At 38.7% G+C, this 12,152-nt stretch overlaps 1 protein-coding gene across 3 annotated transcripts in view; it reads left to right on the top strand.

Annotated features, from left to right (window-relative positions):
• Positions 1–12,152, top strand: part of kcnc1b (potassium voltage-gated channel, Shaw-related subfamily, member 1b) — a 28,399-nt gene that overhangs the window by 10,751 nt on the left and 5,496 nt on the right. For all 3 annotated transcript variants that reach the window (XM_065297700.2, XM_065297701.2, XM_065297699.2), the window contains exon 2: positions 7,037–7,970. In XM_065297700.2, the coding sequence (XP_065153772.1) occupies positions 7,037–7,970 (934 nt within the window). The remainder of the gene's footprint in view (positions 1–7,036; positions 7,971–12,152) is intronic.

The raw sequence follows: 12,152 nt of genomic DNA, 5'->3' as shown, positions 1-12,152 counted from the left end.
TTTCACCCAAAGGTGAAAAATGTTCAACTCTCGGTGTTCGGCATTGAAAACATGCCGAGCGCTGGTTTTTAGCGCAAAAAAAAAATGCTAGCTGCTGGCTTTTTTGAAAAACGCTGTCCTTCCATTGGAAACAATTGAAAACATGCGCCGGCGGCGGCCGTAAAAGCATTGGTGTGCACGCCCCCTTAAGGTTCTTTATAGAACTAACATTAGCCAAAAATCGTGAAGCAATTTTATTTTTCCCTTTGAACCGGAAGTCGCAATCGACTTTACTTCTGTGCTGTGCTATGATGCATTTGGGAGTAAAACAGAATACCATGTGAGGAAAATAGTAGGCATGTCTTGTGTTACCCACTATGCTTTTGGATGTAGAAAAGTTTCATTCAGAAATAGACCTGACCGCAGACTGACAGTTGAAGGGGGCGGAGTTAACGGATGCACCCAAGCCGTCTAGATGACGTCATCAGAGAATAATCGCCACAAGAGGACGGAAGTATATTTTTTAGAGTTTGCTTGAAGTTTATGAGTTCATTAACACATTCCCCGCCAGCCTTTTTTTGAAAAGTTGCCCACAAGCATTTTTTTGTGATTGTTACAAACGTTTCACAAAATGCCTTCCAGAAAAATTTTATTCTAAAAATGTATAAACATACAAATATATCAAATGAAAGAAACAAACAAACAAAACGTGAAAAACGTTTCATCCTATCTATATTTTTTTCTCTGTTTATAAACGCTTAAATATGGGTATTTTTCTTTAAAAATATTTTTTTTTTAGCAAAAAGCTGAAATAATTGCATTTTTGTGAAGGAATTTTGTTAGAGATCAGATTCAGAATGATTATCAAAACATACACAGATTTTAAAATAAGTAAATAACGTTTTTGCTTTAGTTTTTTATAAATTGGGTAAGTGCAGTAGATAATCATGGTATTGCAGATTAAAATAAAAATTCATCAGGAACACTTTTTTTATGCAAACTCGTACATGGTGGGGAAAGAGTTAATTTAAAAAAAGAAAAAAAACTTACACAGATAAATTGTTTATAATAAACACTGCAATATTACATAAAAATAAGAATTGCCAGTTTTGATTTCATGGGGACGCCTCTCATCAATAGTAAGTAAGTAAGTAAAATTGGTTCTCACGAATATCTAATGAAGGACCGTTACTTCCATCCTCCATTTCTATAGTTCACTTTAAAATTATTCAACAGCCTCTGTTCCATCTCATTGGTTTCTTAGAAATGGTGACCAGGTGTTCAACCGGTTGCGGTTCGTGACTGCTCATCCTAGGGGCGCTAATTTCAAAATAAGTGTTTGGAGTGTCATGTGTGTGGTTCCCTTTTTTCAAAATATGTGTTCTGCACGTTGAGAGGTCCTGTGTGCATCACATGTTTTGTCAAAATAAATGCCTGCTGCACACGCGTACAGTTTGATAAAAGAGATGCTCATGTTCACAAAATACACGCAAGACACTCCCTTAACACTAAACTTTGATTAGGCATGAGATTATGCGAGTATCTGGCAAACGCAAGCGTCTCTTTTATCATTAACCCTTTAGACGCGTCTGCAGCAGGCACTTATTTTGACAAGACACGTGATGCACACAAGATCTCTCGACGCGCAGAACACATATTTTGAAAAAAAGAACCACACACATGAGGGGCTACATACATGTTGTGACGAACTTTGCATCGAGCGCGCTTGAAAAAAGAAGTCACCGGCCGCCACTGTGTTCAACCCTACTATACACCAACCTCAAATTCAGACAGCCTGTCCACACTGGTGACCTTAATGTTATAAAGTGAACTGCCCTCAATTAAAAGTGTCTATGTGTATGCACACCCAGACATTCACAGACAAAACCTTCCTCCTCCCTACAAAGAAAACAAATGAATCACATCGAGGGAAAAGTGTCTGTGAAACTGAGCACTGGCTGACCCAGATTTACAGTACAATGCCTGTGTGAGAGACATTTAAGTGCTTGAATAAAATCACGAGCAGGGGAGATAAGCAGGCGTATTGAAGTTGGAAGCCTCACAAATAGATGATTTATGGGCAAAAATGTTTGTTATTTGATACTCGCAAGAAGACTAAAAGCATGCACTTACAGAATCAATGTAAACTTCATTTGTAACTGATTTCAATCAGAAGTTTATATACTTGGGATGTAAATACCTGCTTATATATTCTTTACAAAAAAATGGAATATGAAATTCCATCACATATGGAGAGCAAATGAAGTCCTCTGCTTAGATATATTTCTTAGAAACAAAGTCAAAATTAATGTAGTAAACACAGTATAGTTGATGCTAGTTGGATAAGAAAAATAAACTTAAAGGTGCCTGATTTTTGAAAAACGCTTTGGAAAAGGGAGTCGGGCCAAGTACCCAAACACACTTGTAGCCAATCAACATTAAGAGGCATGACTCCTTACGGACATCGTTGCCTGGGTTGCATATGTGTGGGCAGGTCTACCAAAAGAGGGTCCAGATTCTATTGGGGTATGGGCGTGTTTGTCTAGGTGCTTTCAAATATGAATATTGGCGATCATGCACCTCGCCTTTAAATGGGGAAAAATGTAGTTGTTTAAAAAAAACTTTACACTGTAAAAAAGTGATAGCTGTTTTACTTAAAAAACAATTGCTAACACCTAAAAAATAAAACTTAATTTTTCTTACACTCAAGCGCTATTTTGGGGATTTCCGCCTGGATTTGGCCTACCCAATTTCAAAAGCTTCCCATACCCACATGCAGAGGTGTACATACAAAAGTTTGTTATCATTTTACAGGAAACCCTTTGAAATTACATAACACACTGTTGAAAGTGCTAAACATGGTTGTATGTGTTGTCAGTCCTTAAATAAACACAAAAATAAATAGGCGCTTTTTGATGTCTTTTTCTAAAGTAAATAATAAATTTAAAATTATATAACTCTGGCCCTGAGTTATCACGAAACAAATGTAGTTGTTTAAAATAAAAAAACTTTTCACTGTAAAAAGTGATAGCTGTTTTACTTAAAAAACATTTGCTAACACCTAAAAGATAAAACTAAAATTTTAAAAAAACTTTTTTTTTTAAATACTTAAATTGATAACATATTTACACATTTTCAACTTAAATTTTTCACTTAAAGTAAGATTTTTTTTTTGCATTTTTGGGCATTATTTATTGAAGTAATTTTAAAGTTGATCCAACGTTTACTTTTTACAGTTTGGTTTTTCTAAAAATATCTTCCCATTAGATGATGACAAGATTTCTTTAACATCCCAATTATTTCCTATAGACATCAATGAGATTAAATAGAGAGCAAATTGCAAGTTTTGCTTAAGTTTCCTGTGTTTCAGATATTTCTTCTGAGAAAAACACCCAGAAATCTCACAAACGTCTTCATTAGAGTTTCAGAAGAGATCTTGGTCACACTTTATTTTACGGTATCACTGTTACAGTGTAATTATACATTTAAGTACTAAGTAATAATCATTAATAACATGTACTTACTATAGGGTTGGGGTTAGGATTAGGGTTTGGTTTAGGGTTAGTTGCATGTAATTATGCATAATTAACTGTTATTTCTATAATAATTACATGTAACATGTGTAACAAAGACACCGTAAAATAAAGTATTACCGAGATCTTAAACCTCAGATTTGCCAAGATTGCAAAACAAAAGTCAATATTATTGAATATTTAAACAGGAATTCAAACACTTCTAATCAAATCTAGATTATTTAATATTAACACTACCAGGGGAAATGGTCAAAAATAATCCCTAGCCGTCAATGGGGCAGTGGTACCCTTTAAAGTTCCTAATATAGACAATTTATGTACAGATATATATACATTTGGTACCATTATCTTTCAGGTACTAATATGAACTATTTAGGTAAAAAGGTACATTATTGAATGGGTACTGCCACAGTAACAGCTGGGGACCATTGTGTGGCCATTTTTCTGAAAGTGTACAATCTATGAATTTTGCATTCTCTCAATGCATTTTAACAATAGTTTTTTATTTAAAAATAATGCAGCAAAGCTAAAACAACTTGGTTATTCAAGTCAATTCAACCTACTATTATAAGCTTTAAATAATTTTAGGAGAAGCATCTGAGACTAAGATGATACTTGAATAAAACAAAACTGAAAACTCCACCCAATCTCCTGAGATATGAAACTGCAACCTATAAATGATTTTTGAAAATAAGCTGAAAAATGATTTCTTGCCATGCATCTGATCAATATACACAAATGGAAACATAATGGCTGTAGCCTCTGAATATTCCTCGCTCGGGTAAGCACAGGCACAATTATGTAATTCCCACATTAGGCAGTATTCCGTCATCCTGTGGGGGTCCCCTCCTGAAATCCACTTCCATCTGTCCATGTTTGCTTTTCCCTTTTAGAGTAAACCACAGTGTAAATAGTGAACACCACCCCCACTCCTTTCAAACCAGTGATGGGATCAGCTCACCGAATCTGTTCGAGGTAACCTTGCCAGGGGCCGAGCAGGAGTCTCTGGTGAGGGGAACCACAGTTAAATTTATCCTAGCTGCATTGGCGCCTTTCTGTCATCCTATGCTGTCCTTGTACAGCGAGCAATGACCTTGAGTTCGAGCAGTAAACACTTCTCAGTAGAACATTGACAAACTGAAGATGCAACATTATCCGTGTGTGTTTCCTTTAAAATCTGCTGAAATAGACTCGTGTACATTTAGTCTTTTAATAATGTCATAAATGCATTCTGAGCAAATGCTTTTCTACTTTAAAATGATGAAAGCATTTGCTGCACGTCATAGCATTTTTAAAATGTTCCTATAGCTCAGTTGGTTAGCATCTTAAAGGTCATGGGTTTGAATCACATGTTCTGGTGAGAAAAATGTATGATGAATAAAATGCAAGTTGGTTTGGATAAAATAAATGTCTGCTAAATTAAAACATGTAAAAAATAAAAATGAAAGGATTCTCAATAAAGCTCAAGAAGAGCATTTCATTAGCAACACAAAGGGCTTAGGTTTGATCCCAGGGAACATACTGAGGCTGTTTACACTTGGCATTAACATGCGTTTTCGTCGATCGGATCACAAGTGGATGACGTTAATGCCAGGTGTAAACCGTGTTCACAACGTTTTGAGCTCGTCCACTTTCGACCACTTTCAACCACATCCAGAGGTAGTCGAAACCACTTTCGATCGGATCGCTTTGGAGTTGCGGAACGCAAATGTGGTTGAATGTGTTCGAACAGCCACACGCGACCGCCTTCTCTCCGCCCATTTATCTAATCTGAGGAATTAAACTCAAGTTTTACGTCTTTTCTGACTTCTGGCGTGAACATACGGTGAACAGCGCTATTTTTAGCCTTTCATTGATAAAACTACTGCGGGTGTTCTCCGTAGTTTCGTTTTGAAAGCGTGAAAGTTGCGCGATCCTATTTCATCAATTGCGCTGAAAATTCAGAGAAAGCTCCAACATATAAACGTACAAAACACTGTGCAGCATGTATACTTGCTAAGCAAGCAGCGGACATAATATAAGTTTGCGTCCATATAAACTCATAATTACTCCCGCTCGCGTTTGAATGACAGCAGAGAGACTCGCCCACACCGTCTCACAGACCACCCCCTCACAGTATTCAGGACAGATGCAGTCGAAAGTGGACAAAAGAGACGGATTTAAATACCAGGTGTAAACGTAATGTGTCTCTCTCGTCCACTTGTGATCCGATCGATGAAAACACATCGGGGCTGTTTACACTTGGTATTAAGATGTGTTTTCATCGATCGGATCACAAGTGGACGAGAGAGACACATTACGTTTACACCTGGTATTTAAATCCGTCTCTTTTGTCCACTTTCGACCACTTCTGTCCTGAATACTGGGGGGACGGTCCGTGAGACGGTGTGGGCGAGTCTCTCTGCTGTCATTCAAACGCGAGCGAGAGTAATTATGAGTTTATATGGACGCAAACTAATATTATGTCGGAGTCCACTGCTTGTTTAGCAAGTAAACATGCTGCACAGAGTTTTGTACGTGTGTATGTTAGAGCTTTCTCGGAATTTTCAGCGAAATTGATGAAATAAGATTGCGCAACTTTCACGCTTTCAAAACGAAACTACGGAGAACACCCGCAGTAGTTTTATCAATGAAAGGCTAAAAATAGCGCTGTTCACCGTATGTTCACGCCAGAAGTCAAAAAAAGACGTAAAATTTGTGTTTAATACCTCAGATTAGATAAATGGGCGGAGAGAAGGCGGTCGCGTGTGGCTGTTCGAACACATTCAACCACATTGCGTTCCGCAGCTCCAAAGCGATCCGATCGAAAGTGGTTTCGACTACCTCTGGATGTGATTGAAAGTGGTCGAAAGTGGTCGCGTTCAAAACGTTTTGAACACCGTTTACACCTGGCATAAACGTTGTCCACTTGTGATCCGATCGACAAAAACGCATGTTAATGCCAAGTGTAAACAGCCTAATCTTAATACCAAGTCTAAACAGCCCCACTGATACGGATGTATAATCTGAATGCACTGTAAGACATATTGGATAAAAGCGTAACCAAATGCATAAATATCAACGCAAAGCTCATTAACCAAAATGTTTTGCATTCAGCTAAGAGTTTAAATATTTTCAATCCCAATTTACAGTAAAGTAAGTGACCACATCAGTCAAAAAGCACCACCATTAAAAGGTATATTTTCAAATCTCCTAAAATCATGCCATAGCTTCGCATGTGGAACAGACCCATAATTTAAAGGGACACTCCCTTTTCCAGCTCCCCTAGAGTTAAACATCTGATTTTTACCGTTTTGAAATCCATTCAGTTGATCTCCGGGCCTGGCAGTACCACTTTTAGCATAGCTTAGCATAATCCATTGAATCTGATTAGACCATTAGCATTAGCATATTTTTTCACTTGGAATACATTTATATGTATGCTTTTATCCAAATGACATTCAAGCTATTTTTATCAACACAAACCCTTGACAAAAATGACATTTGTGGCATAATTGATGTCTATCTCTCTTTCTCTCTTACAGTGGATAGCTTTCGCATCACTGTTCTTCATCTTGCTTTCCATCACCACATTCTGCTTGGAGACCCACGAAGCCTTTAACCCTGTCATCAACCGTACCGAGTACATCACTAAGGGCAACGAAACCGTGGAGCACATCATCCGTGAGACGGAGACAATGGTGCAGCTAACCTACGTCGAGGGCGTATGCGTGGTGTGGTTCACGTTTGAGTTTCTGATTCGTGTGACGACCTGTCCGAACAAACTGAAGTTTGTGAGGAACACCCTCAACATCATCGACTTTGTGGCGATTCTTCCATTTTACCTGGAGGTGGGCCTGAGCGGCATGTCCTCCAAAGCAGCGAAAGACGTTTTGGGTTTTCTCCGCGTGGTGCGATTTGTGCGAATTCTCCGTATCTTCAAGCTGACGCGGCACTTCGTAGGATTGAGGGTACTGGGCCACACGCTCCGCGCCAGCACGAACGAATTCATACTCCTTATCATTTTCCTTGCGCTTGGAGTCTTGATCTTTGCCACTATGATCTATTATGCAGAACGCATCGGAAAAAACCCCAACGATCCTTACATTAGTAACGGCACACACTTCAAAAACATCCCTATCGGATTCTGGTGGGCTGTGGTAACTATGACAACACTGGGCTACGGTGATATGTACCCCCAGACGACCTCCGGCATGCTGGTGGGTGCGCTCTGCGCCCTGGCGGGTGTGCTGACTATCGCCATGCCCGTACCGGTTATCGTAAACAACTTCGGCATGTATTACTCCCTAGCGATGGCCAAACAAAAACTACCAAAGAAGAAAAATAAGCATATACCACGAGCACCTCAACTGGGGTCTCCCAACTACTGCAAATCAGTCAATAACTCTCCGCGACCCAGTACTCACAGCGACACATGTCCTCTGGCACAGGAAGAGGTTTCTGAGATCCGATACCAAGGTAAGAAATAATTATTATAATCTGTTTGTCAATGTGAAAATCTATCCTACTAAATTACTGCAAATGTACATTTTACCACAATGTCACCTTTAGACATCGAGACAATTTTGTGTGTAACTGGATATTTAAACGTTCATGTTCATACATATTATGTATCGTAGAAATAGTTTAAAGTTGTCTACAGTTGTTTAAATAAGTAATTGAACACGTCCCCATTTTTCTCGGTTAACATATTTCTAAAAGTGCTATTGACATGAAATTTTCACCAGATGTTAATGACCCATGCAATCCATACATTCAAAGAAATCAAACCACAGATTTTCAACCAGAGTCTCGACTGTGAACACAGGAAATCTTCGCGACACTTAAGAATAAGCATGGCGGACGATATGCAGGAAGAAATTTCAATGATGGTGTTTAGAATGATTTTTACAGAAAAAAGAAAAAGGTTTGGGTGAGGAGTCATGGAGACAGCGGGAATATGGTCTGTACAAGTTCACTTTGCATCAACTTCACTTTGTGCTGCGCCATGACTGCTTCGTCTTTCTTCATCTCGCTTTCTGATTGGAAATTGTTTCGTTTCACGACAATCTCAAGAGCGTGCGCGTGTTTGTCCTCGGGGTTCCCCCACACATCAGGATTTCTGATCATAAATATTAAACATGTTAACGATCGGGGCGGCTCCGAAGTTCTTCCGATCAGGTTCGGACACTCTTAACACACCTCACACCAAGGAAAAATCTGATAAGATAATCTGTAGAACCATCAAGATAATCGGTACATAGCTAGGATTGTTGTAAGGGGGGAAATCGGCCCAAAATCAACCCGATTATCTTTTGGTGTGTACCCAGCATTACTGAAATGTATTTAATACTTTGTACAAAAACACTTGTTGGTAATGAAAACCTCAAGAAGCCTATTTTATGGAGAAACTAGTTGCATGCATTGCTCAGGTGTGACCCTTCATTCTTCCACCATAGACCGTAAAAAAAATGGACGTAGTGTCCGTGACGTCACCGATAGGTTTATAAAGAGTTTTTTAGCAAGTTCAGGTGTGTTTGATTAGGGTTGAAGGTGAACTCTGCAGGAAAGTAGATCTCCAGGAACAGGGTTGGTGACCACTGGGTTAGGGTTTACCTATCATGAGATGTTTCTTGCGTGATACATTGGTAATGAGACACTATTTTATGGGCCATCAGTTGGGACTGAACCAGATGTTATTATTTGCACTAACAAGGAACAGGATTGCTTTTTAATTACTGACTGTCTTGAGTTTAAATGCCTTTTTGCATCTACTTTTCTTCAGGGGTCTGTGTCAATTTGCATGATCACATATAACGTTTTCAGTAGCCATATCACCCTGAAGCCTATGACAAGTTGCCCATTGAAGCTAAGTAGGGTTGAGCCTGGTCAGTACTTGAATGGGAGACCTCCTGGGAAACTAGGTTGCTGCTGGTAGAAGTGCCAAAGCACTGTCCTTTGGATGAGACATTAAACTGAGGTCCTGACTCTCTGTGGTCATTAAAAATCCCAAGATGTCTTTCGAAAAAGAGTAGGGGTGTGCCCCACATCCTGGCATAACTTGCCCACTGGCCTTCTAATCATCTCCTCATATACTTACTGGTCATATCACTCTGTCTTCTCTCCACTGATAAGCTGGTGTGTGGTGGCCGTTCTGGTGTAATATGGCTGCCGTCGCATCATCCAGGTGGATGCTGCACATTGGTGGTGGTTGAGGAGAATCCCCCTTTTACATGTAAAGCGCCTTGAGTGCTGCATAAAGGCGCTATATACATTTAATGAAATATCATAATTATAACTTAATTCATGGACACCTATGGCTTGATTTCTTTAAAGGTGTGGATTGCATTGGTTGTTAACATCTGGTGAAAATTTCATGTCAATAGCACCTTTAGAAATACAATACTATGCAAAAGCCTTAGGCCACCATGCCACTCAGATTTGTTGTTTTTGCAATGTTATAATGATCTTATATAATTGTTTCTCAGTCTCTTTATTACAATACAACCACAAAATACAGGAAATGTGTATGTAGTATTAAAAACTGTATATAAATTTAAACTAGTAGTTTTTAGGGTAAACTCCCCTTCCACTTGAGAAATAGCAGTAAACTGCAGATTCTCTTAAACCTAAATAAAATTAATCCTAATTTTAAAGAAATTATTTTTACATCATTCTGCTTAAAAACACTCAAGATGTGTTTAGTACCAAGAGAGGTCACACTAAACACAGACGATGCTTAAAGAAGACATTTAGTCCTGAACATTTAATTTTTTGTACATATTTTCTGTATTTTTTTTTGTTTGTATCTTAATAAAATAGATTGAAAAATAAATATGGATGATAATGGTAAAAATTGTAACATGCTCAATACTCATTTTAGCCACCAAAAGCTAGCTGCAATCTTATCCATGGTGTCAAATGACGCATCTCGCTGAGGACAGAGAGTTGATTGATCTGCCCTGGTCGGATATCCGACTTTGTTTGCCATTTCAGAAGTTTTAGGTGGCTTTATAGTCGTGCGTAGACGTTTGCAAAGGGCAAGCATAAATGAAAAGCGACACTTAGCCCATGGCGTAAGACCTACGCAGAACTATAACGAGACTTTTATTACTTACAGGTTTGAGGCGGGGAAAATCCGAAATAAAATTTGTCTGGAACTCAGCATAAAACTTTGACTAGTAAAACTAAACAAGAGACTAATCAAGAGTGTTTAGTAGATAAGACCCTCTCTGTGGTTTTCCTGTCACAGAACGTACAATTACAAGTAGATTTTACAGGCACCTTAATTACAGATTACCCAGCCAACCAATTAATGATGACTACACACACATACACTGGGCTGTTAATGTTAATGGCCATGGATAGTTGCACGGGCATTGGAAAAATTCGAGGTTTTTAAAATTTGCTGCACACTTTGACACACATCCGCTGAGTGTTTCAATGAGGTGGGCCAATGCTTTCTGAAATCCAATCTCCAGTATTCCCACTTGATTTCAACTTGAACCGTCTCTTTCCTTAACCTCAAAACGTATATTATCTTCTTTATCAAACCTTCCATCAGAGCTTTCAATGTTGTGTAAGTGCCCTAATGCAGAAACATGAAACTAATTTTCGTTGAGGTGCTGTAGTAGTTTCCCGGCCATTGTAAATGTTAATCCTTGGATATCAACTGGTGGGTTAATTTTAAAGATATTTTTTTGTTTCGAGTTGGGATGCTAATCGATATCTAATGTGAAACAGGGTGCTGAAGCGAAACCGTTCACAAACCTCTGTGCTAAATCTATCCACCAAAATTAGGACAGGTGAAGAAAAAGGCTAACACTTGACATTAAAGTTGTATTTGTTAACATTAGTTAATGCATTAGCTATAATGAACTAACAATGTACAATACTTCAACAGCTTTTCTCAAAGGGACACTACACTCATTTTCCAGCTCCCCTAGAGTTAAACATTTGATTTTTACCGTTTTGGGATCCATTCAGCTGATCTCCGGGTCTGGCGGTCCCATTTTTAGCATAGCTCAGCATAATCCATTGAATCTGATTAGACCATTAGCATTGCGCTAAAAAATAATCAGAGAGTTTTGATATTTTTTTCCTATTTAAAACTTGACTCTTCTGTAGTTACATTGTGTACTAATGCTGCCTTCACGTGCTATGGGAAAGATGATATTTTCCATTTGTGAACTGGTATTTACCAGCGTGTTGTGTTCAAGTGCATTTTCCATTTGTGAACTACAATTTACCAGTTTGCTGCGTTCAAGTGCATTTTCCATTTGTGAACTGGTATTTACCATTGCTTTTGTTGTCATTCAACCATTCACGACGTTGCTGTTGCTCTCCGCCATTTTGAAAAGGTCAAAGGTAATCTCATCTCGGCAACTCGGGCATCAAAATATTTTACGAGTTGCCCAGTGGAAAATACCACATGAGGGGTGTTCATGTGCATTTTCCAAGTGGGATTTTGGTATTTACCATAATTACGATAGCACGTGAAGGCAGCATATGACCGACAGAAAATTAAAAGTTGTGATTTTCTAGGCCGATATGGCTAGGAACTATACTCTCATTCTGGCGTAATAATCAAGGACTTTGCTGCCGTAACATGGCTGCAGCAGGCGCAATGATATTACGCACTGCCCGAAAATAGTCCCCTTG

The sequence above is a fragment of the Paramisgurnus dabryanus genome, chromosome 23, assembly GCF_030506205.2.
Source record: "Paramisgurnus dabryanus chromosome 23, PD_genome_1.1, whole genome shotgun sequence".
Classification (NCBI taxonomy): domain Eukaryota; kingdom Metazoa; phylum Chordata; class Actinopteri; order Cypriniformes; family Cobitidae; genus Paramisgurnus; species Paramisgurnus dabryanus.
The sequence above is the reverse complement of the archived record's forward strand: the minus strand, read 5'-3'. Positions and strand labels throughout refer to the sequence as shown.